General features: G+C 44.2%; 1 protein-coding gene across 1 annotated transcript in view; it reads left to right on the top strand.

Annotated features, from left to right (window-relative positions):
• LOC146178496 (immunomodulatory peroxidase-like) overlaps positions 1–18,002 on the top strand; it is a 29,689-nt gene extending 11,687 nt beyond the window's left edge. Inside the window, exons 7-15 of the mRNA XM_084579985.1 lie at positions 2,064–2,165; positions 3,456–3,566; positions 4,535–4,670; positions 6,066–6,275; positions 9,672–9,809; positions 10,912–11,136; positions 13,469–13,638; positions 16,078–16,183; positions 17,887–18,002. Coding sequence (XP_084436111.1) covers positions 2,064–2,165; positions 3,456–3,566; positions 4,535–4,670; positions 6,066–6,275; positions 9,672–9,809; positions 10,912–11,136; positions 13,469–13,638; positions 16,078–16,183; positions 17,887–17,953 — 1,265 coding nt within the window. The 3' untranslated portion in view covers positions 17,954–18,002. The remainder of the gene's footprint in view (positions 1–2,063; positions 2,166–3,455; positions 3,567–4,534; positions 4,671–6,065; positions 6,276–9,671; positions 9,810–10,911; positions 11,137–13,468; positions 13,639–16,077; positions 16,184–17,886) is intronic.
• The last annotated feature ends 635 nt before the right edge of the window (positions 18,003–18,637 follow it).

The raw sequence follows: 18,637 nt of genomic DNA, 5'->3' as shown, positions 1-18,637 counted from the left end.
CAGCGACCAGAGTGGCCACTTCCTTACCGGGGAGATATTTGTGAGCGCCGTGCTCGAACTTTCGTCTCTTTCACCTCTACATACACATCATCGTCGCCATTCAGCGGTTTTCGGAAGATCACGCGCAGTGTTCCAGATACAAACTGGAATACAGAAGCTTGTTCGAGCGGTGGCTCACAATATTTTGCCTGCAACGGTTGTTCTTTCCCTCAGCGTCCTAAGGTAAGCTTATGCTTAACGAGAATTATGGACTTGTTCCCATGAAGTCGGCGTAGTGTAGTGGCAAAGGTAGAAGAACGGGCTATAGTTGGTTAGGAGCAAAAAACGGCGCACTCTTGAGATATGGACAAAGAAAGAAAGGACGACACTGCACTGCGTTGATAATGTCTTTCTTTGTCCATGTCTTCTTTTTTTATAAGTAGTGTAGTCGTTTACGCGCTCAGCTGGGGAACGGAAGGAACGGAAGGATGAGGGTTCGAGTCCTGGCGAAGACACGATTCACTTATTCTTCTTATTTTATTTCTTTGTGAGGACATGCCATGGTGGTAATCCCGTCGGTATCCAACTAGATAATTTCAAGCGGGAATTGAATTTCTGGCACCTGGGTCGCACATCTGGCACGCTATTCTTAAACCATCGAGGGAGGTTCAATCAGCAGAGTGAAGGGAAGGCCTATGTCAGTGTGTCGCATTACATGGTCTGATATGTGAGGTCATCGCTTCTGGTACAAACGGGGCGCGTCGAGAGCGGACGCGACATACTTAATTTGTGAAGACTCCCTGCTCTCTCCAACCACTTAAGGCAGCAAGGTACGTTAAAGTACCAAAGGGCGTGTTTTCGCGTCTTCAGTACTGATGCCGTGCACCAGCGCAAATAGTACAAGGCATGAAGAAAGAAATCATAGGTTTTCGCAAGTTCCATATTTTCATAGACTCTCTAAAAGGGTCGTTTTTCACTGTTCTACGTTAGGTCCTACGTTTGCTAATGTTTCTGAAAATTAGAGACTTCTGCGCCACCTTGTGTTTAAATGGCGGACCCACCCGCCTAAAGTCACAAGATTCATGTGACACAGTACGACAACAGGATTGGAGCTGGAATCCGAGATATAGCCCCGCTGCAAGCCACGAAAAAAAGTTTTTGGTACGGAATCACAATAATAATCGTCGGCGCCGAGTATCAGTTTTACTGGTGCCTGACTACTGATTGGCCCCTCAGAGTGCGATGTCACAGACCCCCGTGGCCGAGGGCAGTTAATTCTAACAGCACTTTCATATGGTATCATAGGTGTATAAGAAGTCAAATCAAAGATATATCCTAGCAAAATCGTATAAAGTTTCCATGTCCGCTTGTTATGATTTTACACTAAAAAAAAAAAACGTCACAGCGGAGCGGATTCGAACCCGAGAACCACTTGGAAATATCGAGCACGTAATGCTGCAGCTACCGTCGCAGCAGACCACCAGCTTACGGATAGCAGCATTCTCGCACGGTGCATTGCACATCTTTGCCTCCAACAGGATCCTGTTGGGCTGAATTCGTCCGCTACTGTCACTATATGGCATATGTTTGTACCAACTTGCAAAACATGTAATGGTCACACAGAACGGTACAGCAGTACAAATGCATACGTCATAACGTCGTATTCCTCCAACGCCGTGTACCATTTGCTCTACGGCCTGTCGCCGTTATTTTCCTCAATGCCAACCATGTTTTTTTCCGGAGAAACCACGAGATTTCAGAGCAAGAATCCTCAAGACCTCGATTCTGCCTTAATCGAAAAAAAATGTTAAAATATGTCATTCCTTTTAACTTTAATACCAGCTGATATAAAATAAACAACGCTCGACAACTGAACAGTGCCGTTCTCAAATCGCTTTTGCATCCACCTCTTAATTTCGTGTGATCTAGCAAAACATTTTAACTTATTTTTAATCAAAAGACCATCATACATTTCCCTCAATACGCGATATGTTTGTCGAGTTGATTTCCGTCTTGATAATGCTGGCTTTGGCACGTAACGAGTGCGGTGATAGCTTATATGAGGTTAATTAATGTTTTCTCAGGGCCGCGTCAGCAGTCCGATTCGAGGACGCCTTTCATCGACGCCTCACAGATTTACGGCATCAAAAAAGCAATCACGGACAGCCTGAGGACATTCTCTGGAGGTAAGTCGTTACAATATCAATTTGGTGCTTACGTTTTCTTTTCAATGCATGCAAACTGGGCCGAGGTTTGCGGTCACGTCGAAAATGTACTAATTTCCGCCTGGAATTTCCGCCTGGCACGACATCGAAAGCCTGACCTGTACAATCGCAAATCCGCGCTTCCTCGCACCGATGCCGTCAAAGTATACCAGACTCTTAAGTCTCGCCATGGATTGTGCGTCGGTTGGATCGCCTGTGCATTTGCTTCAGCGCAAGTATCAGGCCAAATCTGACCATCCAACGGATGTAGCCCGGCGGCAAGCAACCCTCGCTAAAAAGAGAACGCAGCCGTGCCCAGCAGGCTGCCAAGATGCCCGAACAACGAGATAGACTAGAGCATTGCCGAGAAACTTGTTAAACGCAGAAGCCTACCAGTATCGAAGCGAATGCAGCGACTGCGACTTACGTTGTTGAAACTTCGTTCAACGATAGTTGAGTCTCTGCAATATTTTTTGCAGAGTGGGCCCTTAACATCATCGCCTTAATACTGACAGCATTAAAGCAACACTTTCCCTCTCTCACCGAGTCGTCTTCGTTTTCGCAATCATGTACAGTGTCAAATATTATACAGCCTGAGGAGTTCGCTTTTAGGATTTGTTACAGGAATCGCTGCTCGTATTTCGGCGTTCGCAGTCTCGCAGGTTACAAGAAATCTCACCCTTCCCTTTTCCGAGCTTAGGTATGCGAGAAATCCGTCCATGCGCTTAGTTACAGGGCATATGAGCAAACTTTTTGGACTGCATATTTTTGACCACGACTGTGTGCAAAAGCTGCCTACAGGGGCCCAGGCGGGCAAACTCTAACTTGTTCTCTATCATATTTTGAAGGCCAGATTTACAAACCGAATTCAAAGCGCAAGAACAAACCTGGACCATCATTTGGAGTATAATTTTTTCTCGGCCATGAATCCGCCCATTCATTGGCTACGGCGGCTATTTGCCTGGCTCGTGTGGCGTGGTGTCATTATTATTGTATTAAGCCTTTCACAAATCATAAAGCACTAATCATGCGTCGTACCCTACGTTTAAGTGCCTGTAATAGTTTTAATTAAGTATGCAAAACAAGAAATTAACAGCTTGTTTCTAGGAAGGCCTGTAAACGGTGATCACTATAAATATGTCGGTGAAACTCTCGCATAGTTCATCTAGATGTCACGTGACTTCACCAGGTAAAGTGTGCGCTTCTTTCTAGCGATTTCTAGGCCACTCTATTCGTGGTATGCTTACTTTTGTTGAACTCTGGCCCATGCAGGCCAACTAAAGGTGCAAGAAGTCAATGGATCTCTACTTCTGCCGCCGAGCCCCTACCCGGACAACGATACCTGCAGTGATCCAGAGAATGACTTAATCTGCTTCAGAGCAGGTACACAGCAATTAGTAAGCTTTTACTAGCAAAAGTGTATATATATATATATATATATATATATATATATATATATATATATATATATCGCATTGTTAGCACTGTGGCTAGATGAATAAATAACACAGTGTCCCCGAGGCCCATCACAAAGGTGGCAGGAACATCGGCTTCAGCTCTGCTTTGGCTGAGCTCGTGGTTGTGGTTGTCAACACTAAAAAAGCAAGTCATCCCGAACACGCCAAGTGTGGTCAGCCCGAGCGAATGAGCAAGACATCATCAAAATTAGCACGGCACCGTTTTGCATTAAGCAATATTATTGAAAGGATTAAATCATTAAATTTATCCCAGCAAGTCTTAGGAGGAATACAAATAACTATTGCACGTTGTTTGATGCAGTTTGTCGGGAAAATAATAACAGCCCTCTTAAAACGCAAAAAGAATAAATGAAAGCACAACTTTCGTCCATCAGCTGCAAATTAGCGCTCTTCTGAGACTCCACCTTGGTCTTCGAAGCGCACCGTAATTAGTAAAGTGAGAACTGCGAAAGCAGAAACAAACTCTCACCGAACTATGTCATTTCCATGGTCGTTAAATACAGCCAAGCGTTTATTAGATATCAATTAAGGTCAATGTTTTTTTTTATGTTTGCTGCTCATCACCGAAATCTTAATGAGGCACTGTTGTGTCTTACTTTCGATGCCCAACGCGCTTCAGTCGCTGCATGGCAGGGATTTCATTTCCGGCTGAACATTTGCAAGGAGGGACCGTTCTGGCAAATTACAAACGATCTAATTGCTTAAACGCTGTTGAATAGTGTATAATGTGAGCAAGAGCCGCTGGGGTGTCTGAGTTGGCAGCGTGTGAATTGTGGCACCGTGAGTTTCCCGCGGCCAGTGAGCGCATGCCGAAGTACACACGATACGATGATCAATGCCCATTTGGTTCCTGCAAGTTTCTGCCTCTTTCAGGTGACTTCAGGGTCAACCAGAATGCCGGCCTGGTTTCTTTGCACACAGTCGGTCTTCGCGAGCACAACCGCATCGCTTGCAAATTAGCGCAGGTCAATCCCCACTGGAACGACGAGTTACTGTTCCAAGTCACCAGGTGACATTAACGAATTTTCTTTCATTTTATTACACAGCACTGCACTTTTTTCTTGTATGTGTGTGAGCATATCAGGACAAAGAGTCGCAGAAAATAAGTAGCTACATCTGCGGTGGTACTTTGTGTCGCTTCACTTCGTTCCCGTTCAATTTCACCGTGATGTGGATCATTATGAAAGCATGGGTTGGCGGGGAAGGAAGCCATGAATCATAAACATGGCCAGTCTGGTCGCGTCTTTGTTGTTACCCACCCTATACACTGATGTTATCCAGTTCTGGCAGGCCGAGTCACAGGAACTACGACCAACATTTTTGTCGCATAAAAAAATATATCCCTCGCCACAGCGTCACTGAGACCATAGGGTTTTCTGAGGGCTAGTGGCGGTTTTTTTCTTGGCCTCAACGGCCGCATGTGTGGGTGTTAGCGAAGCCTAAAAACCAGTTTTATTGAATGCTAAATAAACGCAGCTGCCGAAGATTGAACTGCACTCTTCCACTACCGTGTTCTTCAGTCTCACCCCACAGTTTGGACGCTAGTATCGAACAGCTATTCAAAACAGTTGTCTTTTATCCATCTCTTTATTCTTTCTTTTTATCTCTCAGTTGTCGTCTATCCATCTCTTTATTCCTTTTTTTATCTCCTTTTCTTGCCTGCTTTCTTCGATTACTTGGTTTTTGCCTACCTCCACGAAGTTCATTTTCACTTTCCCTTTTTAGCCTCCCTACGCCTCACTTTTCTGGCAAAGCTGGTGCTTGATTATTAACTACTGATTTTCATATTCAGAACTTTCTCTGTTTTTATTCACCTATCTATTTATCTATTTATTCATTTATTTTTACATGCCGCAGCCTCGCCTGACCCTACAGTAGGAGCGAGTAGAACTACAGAACCATCGTAACAATGAGCGGAATATGAGATATTATGTCACGAGAAAACATACAGCCATACATGTCAACTAAATATAGATATGAGTATATAAATCTCAGTATATAAATCGCTAGCAGCATATAAATGAGCAATTGCTATCTTGTCACAAATCTTCGCCAACCAGTACGAATCCCCCTAAAATATGGCTCTCATGTTGAATTATATGCGCACATACACTTATTCCTCTGCTAGCTCTGATAGTCACCAATTACAAGGTACAAATTACTCGATGCGGTGCCCAAAAATTTGCCCTGTGATCGAATACAGCCATTACATGATCTTGTCGCGTGTTCTAACTAGATATCAGGAGAAACCACCGAGGGCGATTTTGTGGATTTTGAGTAAAATTACTGCTGAAAGAGAGTTCCTTAAGTGCGCCGTAGAGAGAACATGAACCACAGAGTAAGCAACATTTCAGCAAATGTCCTCGTTCCATATACTCTTTTCTGTTGGCCATTTTTGATCCAGGAAGATCGTTGGTGCCCGTCTCCAACACGTGGTCTTCGACGAATGGCTGCCCTGGATCGTGGGGCCTAAGGCCATGCGTGAGCACGGTCTTTCACCGCGAAAAAACGGCTATACCGAGTACAACGCTCGGTTGGACCCCACCATGATCAATGAGTTCGCTGCGGCCGCTTTCCGCTTCGGCCATTCCGACGTCTACGGAACCTTCGATCTGTGAGTTATCAGCTCGCGTAAACGAACCACTCAGATTAACAAGAGCGATACTTCCAAACGTGTATCTGTTAGAGTGTGTGAATATTGAAATGTTCGAATAACATATCTAATATTCCTCTATTCGATTCGTTAAAAGATCATTTCAAAGCGAGAGAATAGTTTCGAACTGTTTCGATTACCTTTTTTATATGCGCTCTTCAATTCGTTCGGAGCACATGGAATCAATTAATGCTACGAGTGAATGGTACAAAGCTCTAAAAAGGCTTAGCTTAATTTTTTAATCCTGTATAAAATAAATTAGCTGTGGTTTAGCTTGTGGTTAAACCTGGAGTTAGGCGAGAGCAATCTGCATTGCTACGCTTAGATTCGGCTTGAAAGCAAAGACATTTGCTTTTGCACATAGTATTTACTCTATGGCTTCAGCTTCATTTATGCCATAGAGCAATCACTTCATGTATGAGCACCCTTTGCCTCTCGTCGTTGACCATTCTGATTCGGGTGTACAAGACTTCTAGTGGTATGACATCGTCTCTACGTCTAACTCCGGGGCACACCGCCGTCACAACGTTTGAACGAACCTTCTGTCTTAGCAACTCGCTGTTGTGGTTCGCCCCTACCAACTACCGAGTTATTTGTCTTCTTCTTCTTCTTCTTCTTCTTCTTCTTCTTCTTCTTCTTCTTCTTCTTCTTCTTCTTCTTCTTCTTCTTCTTCTTCTTCTTCTTCTTCTTCTTCTTCTTCTTCTTCTTCTTCTTCTTCTTCTTCTTCTTCTTCTTCTTCTTCTTCTTCTTCTTCTTCTTCTTCTTCTTCTTCTTCTTCTTCTTCTTCTTCTTCTTCTTCTTCTTCTTCTTCTTCTTCTTCTTCTTCTTCTTCTTCTTCTTCTTCTTCTTCTTCTTCTTCTTCTTCTTCTTCTTCTTCTTCTTCTTCTTCTTCTTCTTCTTCTTCTTCTTCTTCTTCTTCTTCTTCTTCTTCTTCTTCTTCTTCTTCTTCTTTCTTCGTTCTTCTGTCAGGCACGGCGAAATGGCGAGACTGTGGCCAACGTAGCTCTCGCTACAAAAGGTCCACTCGGACTTGCACAATATCCTGTCATCACTGATCTACGTTCGGAAAGGTATAGCTTCAGCTCCGCAATGCGTTTGAATCCCTCTGACGGCGTTCATATTTCTCAAATATGCATTTCATTTTTTAACTATGTGGCGCTATATGGCTCAGCCAGGCTCGGAAAACCCTGCTTTCACGCTTGATATCAGAGACCATATGACCCCAACTATTGCCGCTCTAAACATGACGCTGATTTGTGCGCGATCGTTATTCGCAATGAATAGTCTTCGGACGCTTATAGTAGTGGTTTCGAGCTATGAATGTGTCGGGAACAACTTGTGTTCTAGTGGAAGTGGTGGGGACCCCTTGAGATCAGGGGCGAGGGGGGATCTTCGGACGGCTGCCGCAGTCCCAGGGGTAGGTCGTGAAATTAGGATTGAGTCAGGGCTAAACTAGCCTCTAAAAATGAAAAAGGCGCGCTTGATAAGCCAATGCGCCATGGCCTGCAGAGGACGTGGGAGGAGGCGACATCTTGGCGCCGGTACGCATGACCCTAGTAGGGATTGGACTCCTCTCGTCGGGCACCCGAGAATGTTTTCATTTCAGGCTTGTCCAGCAGTTCAGCCAGAGCTCGAGTTTCGCCGATGCTGGCACCAACGAAGTAGATGCTCTCTCCCCTCTCTCTTGTGCTCTTTCGTTTTTTTTTTTCTTTTTTGTTTTTTTTTTTGGGGGGGGGGAGGGGCTTGGATTTTGCGCACCCCAGAAAATCGCTTCGCGGACCATTTAAAGAACATTGCCGTATGACATAAGCGTCATATATTTAATATACTGATTTTGATTCCCGTGCCTGGTATTAGTGATCAGTGTTCTTTTCCTTACAGTACGCAGCTACAGCGGTTCAGTGCTTAGCATGGATATTCGTTTCTTGTGAGTATTCTCAGAAATAGCAGTGAATAATCACAGGAATATTCGATCATTATTAGACGTTTTGCTTCGACGTTTAATTCTTTTCTAATATGTCCTTAACCATTCTACCCTTATTCACTTCGCTATCAAAAAGTACTACTTCCGCGCCTGTTAATTCTCTGTACCAGTATTCTGTGTACTGTACTCCTTCGTGCGGTACGGTTCCTTGTACACATTTCTCCCCCACAGGTCTTCTACACGAAGGTCACCTGGTCTGCATGTCCGCTGGCATTTGAATGTTTTAGCAGAGCCCTTCAAAGCATAGAAAAACTCTGGATTTAACTCTGAATGCTTCAGCCAATAGCTAGATTCACGGTTGCACGTTTATTAAGAACGTCGCTAATCTGCACACGCAAGCTCCGCTCAAGCCTTCCTCTATCACAATGCACACGAACTATCTTCTCGGTATGCTGTAGTTTTACCGCTCTGAAATTATTTTTCTCTTTTTACATCGTCATTCTTCCATTACGTTTTCACTGGCTATTTTTATATCCTAAGAGTTAAGGGACGATGTACAGCTAGAAAACCCAGCGTGTAGCGATTACTTGAGTAGTTTGTTCATCATTCAGGTCCCTGTCAATTAGTGTCTCATTCTGGCAACAACCCATCGACCTTGTCTTCTATTCGCGCCAGTTGAACACCCTGCCGAATCAATTCTGCTCTATGTCAGTGCCATATGTAGCACTTCTTTCGGCGCTGTGATCGACCTATCAATCACTCGTAATTGTAGTCACTGGTACAAGGGTTATTTTGATCCATCTATTTAGCGAGCCAACATGGCTAATACTGAGGGCAAACAACAACGCAAGCGCGTACCACTCAAGAGGATAATTTTGCAACCACATTAAGACTAGTTGTTCTCGTTAAGAACTACGAGGGCTGAACTTATATTGTCGCGATAAAATTGTGACCCACTTTCTGAAACACACGCTGTGGCGCTTGGTGGTGAGAGTGGTGGATCATAGCTATTATTTCTATAGCGATCTGACAGATTTAGTATATCGTGATCCGCGATCCGCCATCGCGACCTTCTACCGCGCACAGGCGGTGTGCACGCGCTGATTGGTCCCGAGGTGGCATGTCCATGTGCAGACTTCTAGCATATGGCACCATCTATCGGCGTCGAGGGGATCTGGGAATGCTCAGTGGAACGCATGGTGGAGGATCACGGTAACGGATGGCGGTACACTAAAACTCTCTAAAATGGTGCTCTACTTTTCATCTGAGCTTATTTCTTGAGAAGCATTTTAAAAGTGGTAAGAATAAGCCCAACTGCTTTTTAGAGGGTCTCTTTCAGCCCTTCTACCTTGGCCGAAAGCGGCACCTTTACATGGAGAAGCGGACCACTGATGTTGGCTGAACCTGATATCGGATTAAAATGGCAAACGCAGAATTGGACCGAGTGGAAAAAGGAACGGAGCTATCCTTCTCAAGGATAACTACTTCCGGCCTTTCGACTTTTATGACCCCAGCGTCGAGGACGCGGCCCTCCGAGGATTCATGAAGCAGGCAATGCAGACGACGGACAGGTAAGCTTATTTTTATTTTATTTTGCTCTCGACAGCCAGTTACTGCTGTTTCATTTGGGAGGCAATAATGAGCTACTGTTAATCGGATCGATATAATTTTTGTCTTGATCGTGAGATATGGAAACTGCAGCAACCGTCTCACTTTTCTGTGCACACTTCAAGAGCGCAGCGATGAAAGAAATGATGGACGCAGTGAAAGAAGGAACGGGGGAAAATCACCATAGTTGAAGCCTCCAATAACTTCAATAACTTCGATCTTGTGGGGACCGTTGTTGTACACTGACATCATACAATATACGAAGAGCTTCTGCATTTCGCCTTAATCAAAACGTGAGCCTCCGGAGAACAGAGCAAAAAGCGAGGATTTTGGGATGAAATATAAATGCACGATAGTACTAGTAAAGTTTGCTAAGTCTCAGCGTGGCAAGATGGATGATCGTAAGGTGGGATGAAACGATGCATGCGTTCTGATGGTTTTCTCGTCCAGCCTAAATGTCTCTGTGTCATATCCGACGTGTAACGAAACAGTAAACTTCGTCTGATAGAAATTATGCCCGCGAACGTCATTTCGGCTGTCGGCAGTATCATTAACATGTACGGTTGATTGTGACGTTTACTTTGTTGTCAACGACTCTTTCCCATGATCATACCTGTCTCTCCAGCACACTCGCCGATAAATTCAGTATTTAGCGTTAGCGTGAGTGAAACATACTCATCTGGTGTTTTATTCGGTTCCACTAAACATTTCAAACTTGTACACAACTCGAATTCAATCTTGGCATCTTTCCGGCACCCGACAATCACTCAAAGGAACATCAAATGAAAGAGCGCTGGTTCTGCCATTCAGGTCAGCACATACATGATCAAGATGAGCGCAGTTTTTTCGCTCTCAGTACTTCCTACTCGTCTTATAGCAAACGAAAAAAAGCCATTCATTTAATATGCAGACCTTAAGCACGAAAGCATTGCCATAGCCGTGACTAGAATGGTCATCTTTTTTTCAAAATGAGTTACCAGGGTAGTTTTCATTGCTCTCCCACACATCCATATCATCAAAAATTTTTCCTGTAGTACCACTTGCCCATAAGGCGTAAATTTGCAGGTACGGTGATACAGCGGTAACAAACTACCTTTTCCGACCTCCGGGTTCCCCTTCCGGCAACGACCTGTTTGCTGTGGATATGCAGAGGGGCCGGGACCACGGCATCCGGCCGTACGTGGACTACGTCAGACTTTGCAAGAACATCACGATCCGCTCATTCGACGACCTACATCGCCGCAAGCTGATGCCCAAGAATATCGCCAAGCTGTACTCGGAGATCTACGAGTGCGTTATTCTTACCTTTAAAAGGCCACTTACTTATAGTGTGCTTATGCTGCAAAGCTTATGATTTATATTGTTACAGTACGCAGTATCGAGAGTGCGTACCGTTATAATACTCCCCCGCGGGTAGCAATACCCAGCACCTCCATCAAACCTTTAAGGGAATATTTAGACGTAGGCTCAACAGTTTGCCGTCGGGGACACATTCGTAGGACAAACAGAGCCTAATACAGCATCCAGCAAAATATCTTCATTATCTCAAGACAGCGTACTGTAAGAATACGAAATATAAATTAATCTTGTTGAAGATAATCGAGTCTACTACAGCGCTGAGTTACACTATGCCCATAAAGACATTCATACTACAGGAGTAGAAGCTATTGAGGCGAATATCGCTGATGCTAGAGATTATGTTTAGTGTATACCTTACCGTACCTTTTGAAGCATTCGCAAGCCGTTAACTGGGTATTCCGTAGTTCCCTAAAAACAGGAGAGGTTTTCATTGAGTGCAGCCGTCGAACTGGGCTCTAACTTTGTTGTCTTGATGCCGGCGGTAACATTAATAGTATTAAAGTTACAATGATTTGAATAATTTTAGCCGGTGCCTAAAATTTCGAGAGCACTATGTTAAGCCAGAAAACAGAGACGCTGCCCCGAGACTCCCTTTCATAGCGTGATAAACAGACATGTAGTCCGCTGCACAAGGCTCGTCCGAAATGACATTCTTTCGGAATATAAAATGACATCGAAAAAAACATTCCCTGCAAAGAAGGCATGAAAATTTCTTGGCACGCGCTCTGACAGTTATATGGCCAGTAGAGAAAACGTGTTCACTTTTTGTCATGAATATTCGTGACTATAAGAATGAGGCACAACATTAAATGAGCAACAACTATCTCTACAAACGTCTAGTTTATGTCGTGAAAATGACGACAGCTTGGAAAGAAAATCAAAATAAGTGATAAAATCGCCGTCTGCTTTCGTAATTTCTAGCCGCTGGTAGGTTCTATACCTCCTGCCAAGAATAACTTTTTCTTTTAATAATTTTTGGCGACAAATTACCTCTGCGATAGCAAAGACATGCACCAGAAAAATGCAGCAGCCGTTGACGCCTAAAGGGGAAACAAATGCTCTGAGGAAGTGTACGGTTCATGCTGTATCTGACTGCGTTCCAGAATACTTATTGTGCTGAAGAAATATATTTCAGATATCCTCTTATTTTTTCCAAGACATTTATTCCTGCGGGTTGCAATGTTTTAAACTTATGAATGAGAAATGCCTCCCTGTATTCTCTGTCCCTCAAAGATTTAAAGCCTGATTGAAGAATAATTTATTCAATCAAAATTATGGCCATCTGATTGAAAAAGAGTTTTCGGGAGATTTTTGCCCGCATCTTCACGATGACAATGTTAAATGGTCATCATGCCAAAACAGGCGAAATCCTTCCATGTAGTACAAGTCATATATTTACGAAAATGGTTTGAGGCTTGGGGCTAGGGTTGGTCGGGTCCTCAGTCCGGGATACGATGGCTGAAGCCGCCATTGATGACCGCACTGCCTAAGCAAAGACAAGTCTTCTTGTCGAAATGTTGGCTTGCGAAGCCAACATTTTACTGAAGCTACCCTTAACTCTTGTTCGGTCATTTTTCTTATCGTGTAGCCATCTTTCTCCTCTCGTTGTACCCTCACTTCTCAGTGGACGCAAACACTTATCTGAGGTACCCCGCCGGGGTGGCGCAGTGGTTGCGGCGCTCGACTACTGTTCCCAAGGATGCGGGATCGAATCCCGGCCTCAGAGGCAGCTTTTCGATGGAGGCGAAAAGCAAGGTGCCCGTGTGCTGTGCGATGTCGGTGCACGTTAAAGAACCCCAGGTGGTCAAAATTTCCGGAGTCCTCCACTACGGCGTCTCTCATAGCCCGAGTCGCTTTAGGACGTTAAACCCCACAAAACCAAACCAAACTTATCTGAGGTACATATGTTGTCAGTTCAAATCACTATCGCAGACTAACATCTAACTGGACTAGAAGACGGTAGTAAAATTGGGAGCGAAATATGACACACCCTGAATGCTTTGTAAAAAAGTGGTTGCGTCAGAATATTTATAAGAAATCACTTGCGTATTGAAATGAAATTCCCCGAAACCGTTTTTCTCAGTATTGCTACGGCACCGACGATACCTATTCGATCGAGCGAGCTGTATACGCTTCGCGTAAACTTATTCACCTTGCGAGTCCCTGGTACCCATCAGGTAATCCAATTAGTGCAAGTAGCGAGAGTACCGCTGATACTCCTCGCTTTTACGTCCATAGTGACCCTGTACTAAAACCTTCGCAGGGACGTTAGAGACATCGACCTGTTCTCGGCAGGACTCAATGAGAACTTAGTCTCCGGAGCAGCCTTAGGGCCTACGTTCCTCTGCATCGTGGCCGACATGATGAGCAGGCTCAAGGGGGGTGACCGCTTCTACTACGAACACGGCGGACAAGCCGGATCGTTCAGCAAAGGTAGGAGCAATGCCATGTGTTAACTTCTACGAAGGTCGTATGTCCCTTATATTTTTTCTCGAAGATCATCATTCAAATTTTTCAAGTTCACAAATGTGCTTATAGACATATAAGCTGGACTTACATTACTTTAATATCGATATCATCTTGGTCATCATATTATGAGGCTTTTCACCCTCCGGTGAACAATGGCATGCATGTCCACTTTACCAGCTTTCTTCAAGGCTTCAGCATGGGCTAGAATGCCCGCCCTCACGCCAGTTTTAAAATAAAAGAAGCGATTTGCTAGACAGAACATCCCTATCCTCCTAACAACGCTGAATATACACCATATCATTTTCATCTTGCACTTCGTGGACCCATATCTGAGAAAGGCGAGAGGGCATTTAGCCCCATGAGGACAAGGATACACCAGAAGAAAAAACTTTGGAAGTACATAAGTTCACCTTAAGACTATAATGAGGCCACTCAGTGTTGCTTGAGGGTCCCCTGCAGCACCTTATCGTAAGCATCGAAACGCTTGCTGCAATCATATATTGCTCTTTAAACCCGTCGGACGAACGTGTCTTGGTGACGGGGCCGGGGTGAGGGGGGGGAGGCTGACTTGAGACAAAGGTTGTTTCATTATATTTGACTACTTGTTTTCTTATCTTTCTAAGCGACGTCCTTATGTTCCGCGTCATGTCTTTCCTCGACTATTCACAATTTTCCATTCATTCCGCTGCTGCATTTTCCGCCGAAGAGGATCTTTAACGCTGTCCATGCCCGCCAGGGGCACTACAATACCAATAAAACAAAAACGTAGTAATAGATAAGTGGCACTTTTCATAACCCCGTTAAAAAGGGGACGCCAATAATTATCTATCTATTTATTTGACCAAGATCACATGGCAAAGTGATACATGTACGAGAAATATCCGACTGTAAGATTTGTTATTTTCATAATTTCCAGTAAAGAAGGTTTGAACGAAAACTCACAGACGATCGATGAGATCCATGGCCTATACACGTGAGCGCTACATTTCTGCAACATGCTACGTAATTATGGTATCGTCTAAGTAAACAAATGACACAGAAATTAATGCGCTCTTTTGAATCGGTGAATATTCTGGGCCAATGCACCTGTGTGACGAAAGCGACACGCAACGTCAATGAGATGTTTGTGTATAGTGTGCTCCGAGTAGACGCTGCATCGGTGCAGCCAAGGCGGCTGCAGCGCCTTTCGCCTTGTCTCTTTCACACCTCCTGGTCGTCGTGTACTGTCCTCTCCTCGTCACCCCTCTACTATTTCCCCGTCGCCGCGCGCATGCGCATCAACCACGAATAACCTCTCTGACTCACGGTGCAAAAGTATCGGTGTGTTCTGTTCCCATCTCACCTTTCCGCATGAAAGGACAACTTCAACTTGATCGTGTCACGTGTTCTCGTGACGTCACACAACCCTCCGCCCAATCAGTGACCCGCCATGCGAGCTAGAAACTACCAGCTGCCAGAGGCATGCTTGACATTTTTAGAAGCTGCGAGGCTGAAAAGGGTGACGCCGGTGGTAACCGCACAATTCTTTTTCCGACATGGGAATACAAACGCGGCTTTTGCGTTAAAATGAAAGACATTACTTTTTTACAACCTTTATAATATCAGTTCTACGGCCTTTCTATTTCTTAAGTAGCGTTTCATGCTTGTATCATTTTTCTTGGCTGCTTCGATACATGTCAGAATAAACGTGACCGTGACGAGATAGATTCAATGGCTAACATGATTTCTTATCATGCAGTCCAAGTACTAAAGCATTCAATTGCTGCAGGATCATCAAAGTATATATAGCTTGTGCAGGTACTACTCAGTATGCGATAGTTCCAAGCCGTGGATCACTGCTTGTCTTGCAGAAGGGTTACGAAAGTGCTAAGCTACTTGTATATAAGTAAAAGGCAGGAAAAGTCACTACACCCCGCATTGCTGACCTTAACTTCAAGAAATAAAACACAGCATCCCAAAAGGACACTCTCCTAACCTTTATCGTCCTAGATCAAGGGTAATAGATATGTTTAACACGAAGCTTCTTGCCACATACATCATATCAGTGACGGTATAAAATAAGACCTTGTCCTTTTATTACCCTCCAAAATGCCATGTTTAACCCTGTATCATGCTTCAAATATTCATCATACAGCCTACTCAAAGGCACTCATCAGCCGCAATTTGTAGGATACTGTATGCCAGCAGCCGTCTACTCGATGTGCTTTGAAATAAATATTGCCCTGTCGAATTGCCTGTGCACAAACATGACGGTTGGGAAAGAGAAGCCACACAAGCCCTACAGCGGAGTTGTGTTCAAATTAACACTTGGTAAAATTCCGATTCTGACTGAATGCTGCAGACCACCAATTCTTTCTCACTTATTCATCTGTTCACGAATTTTCACCTAACCAATGCGTGCAGGCCAGCTGCGCACCATAAGACAGACAACCATGGCCAAGATCATCTGTGAGAACACTGGAATCAAGTCAAGGATTCCTCGAGACGTATTTGACTTGCGTAGCCCAAGGTAAACAACTCCTTTAAACCCGCTGAAAAAGCGAACAGCCCTTTCGTAGCGCAAACTTCGCGTAATTTCTTTTGAATCACCTTTGCTTGGCCCATATTTTTCCTTGCCCACCGTGACAGGACAGAAATTATGCCGTTTACTAATCACGGCTGGGCGGACGAAAATTGTAACGACTAAGTTGTCCACGTGTCGATCGTGTTTTTTTTTTTTCCTTACGTCGACTTCTTTGCAAAAATAAAAATAAATAAAAAATCTGCGCTAAAATACGGAGTAGAGAATGGAAGCCGGGGGGGGAGGGGGGGGGGGACAAGGAGCGATCGAAATTTTCTAAACTAGGTCCTATAGTCCATTCATCCCTGTGTTGAAAAGGGTTGGCAGGGAGAAAGCTTTCGATTTACTGAGCGGCCAGCACTGTCATATTGTCATTCCGGTAATAAACTGTAAACAAAAAACACTTATGAAGATGGAGTGCTCCCCACGCTCTACCTGTGGCGCAACATTACGTAACCGTGTGTGACCGATAGCACGATGTCCTCTGTCCGTGTGGTGTACAAATAGAGGTGTCTATGTCATCGCTTGGAATCTCAGTTGCAAACTAGCATCAACTTCATTGGCACGATCAATGAGAAGCGAAATGGTATGACACCACCCTGAAAGCTGCACAGAAAACGGGTGAGTCACAGTTTCAAGATTAAACAGGGGAAATTTGCGCCATATGGATGTCTGTTAGTGATGCCGTACGCCGACACCGTAAGGTTTGCATGCTTTCTTTCAGAATACCTAATCTTTCTGCACAAGCGATCAAAAATGCATTTTGAGATTCTTTTCTGGTACCAAAGGCACATTGCTTAATAAAATTATTTAGGATGTCACAGAGCCACAGACAGATGAGGGATCTCTTGTCTGCCCTAACAGCCATAAAGAAAGGCTGGCATAACAGTTAAAAAGAGGACCATTGAGAAAATCAGTACAGGATATTTAAATAATTGAGGAATAAACAATACTGCGTATTTACAAAGTAATCGCGATTGCCATGCATGAGATCATTAATTGTGATAATTTCAACAAGTTCATTTAGGACACTTTATGGTGGTTATAAATGCCACTATAAGTGCTTCCCCACTGTCAGATGCACTATGTACTTTGGCTGTGAATTAAAGTGGAGTGAAATTGGGGCGTGTTCCAGTAACGCAGGGCTTATTACCACTATTCTGCGATGCCGTAAAATTGACCTAATGTATTGAAACGTCATGTCATTATCTTGCACGGGGAACCTGTATACGCATATAAAAGCGCTACCTGAGTGACCCTGAAAGTGGATGCTGTCAGGAATGCGCACTGCGAGGTCAAGTCCCCGTTGTAAGCCTGTCTCTCATACGGTCCTTGGAGTGGGTGTGGTGTCTCGCCCAAATGATTCCTACCACTTCCTCGCCCCACATTACGGCCGGTAGGTGGGCATGATTAACATTGTGCACCGACTTTATAGTTTTGGTTAAAGTGTATTACAGTTTCCCCTCTCCTAAGCAAGCTGCGAGTCGCCCTGCCAGGTGACGAGGATTCGAATCCGAATTACGCGTAATCTGGCAGCTGCGACTTTGTCACTCTAGCGCTAAGTTCTTGCAAAGTACACATTCATAATAATTATTATTTATAAACAGAGAATAGCACTCATTTTGTGTTTTCGTTTCCCTTTGATTGATTAGAAGAGTGGACTGCAAGGACCTGCCTGATATCGATGTGAAACAATGGGCTGACCGACTGATGGGCTAGCAACGATGACCAGGGAGAAGGCTTCAGAATAAAGTTGCTTTTAGCCAGCAATATGGTCATTGTTTATGCATGATTAGATATATGAACCTGTGTGATGGGCAAAAGCGAAAATATACACCTATTACAACATATATGTTACATATATTACAGCTTTCTGGTTGTAAGGTTTTGAGCCCTGTTATAGCGACGCGATTTCAAAACTGGCAAAAAGCTAAAAACGCCGGTTAGATTTCGGTGAACGTACTACTTTTATGGGGACCCAAATTAAACAGGAACCCTTTTCAGAACATGGCCTATTTCAACTTCCGCGGCCCTGTTTTGGCATGGAAAACCCACCAGTGAATGTAATGATCGAACCTGTTATCAATTTCTTGAATTACAGTGCAGCTCATATAAGGAAACTTAAAATAAGGGAAGTAAAATTAAGTGGCTAATGGCTTCAGTGGCTTACAGACGCTAAGGGGCGAATAAAACGATTGCTGGTTGATCAGAGGAAACTTCTGACTCGGGCCACCGCACGTCAGTTGGAAAAATCTCTGCTGTACGCGCTCCGCGGTGTAAAATTTGGCGACTACTGGTATGTGCTGCGCAGGATCGAGTGGCATTGTCCGTCTTTTTAAAGTACGAGAAGTCCAGACAAGCAACAAAGTCGCAGTGTCGAATTTCAGCCGCATTTCAACACAA

The sequence above is a fragment of the Amblyomma maculatum genome, chromosome 9, assembly GCF_055883805.1.
Source record: "Amblyomma maculatum isolate TAMU_Amacu chromosome 9, ASM5588380v1, whole genome shotgun sequence".
NCBI classification, from domain to species: domain Eukaryota; kingdom Metazoa; phylum Arthropoda; class Arachnida; order Ixodida; family Ixodidae; genus Amblyomma; species Amblyomma maculatum.
The sequence above is the reverse complement of the archived record's forward strand: the minus strand, read 5'-3'. Positions and strand labels throughout refer to the sequence as shown.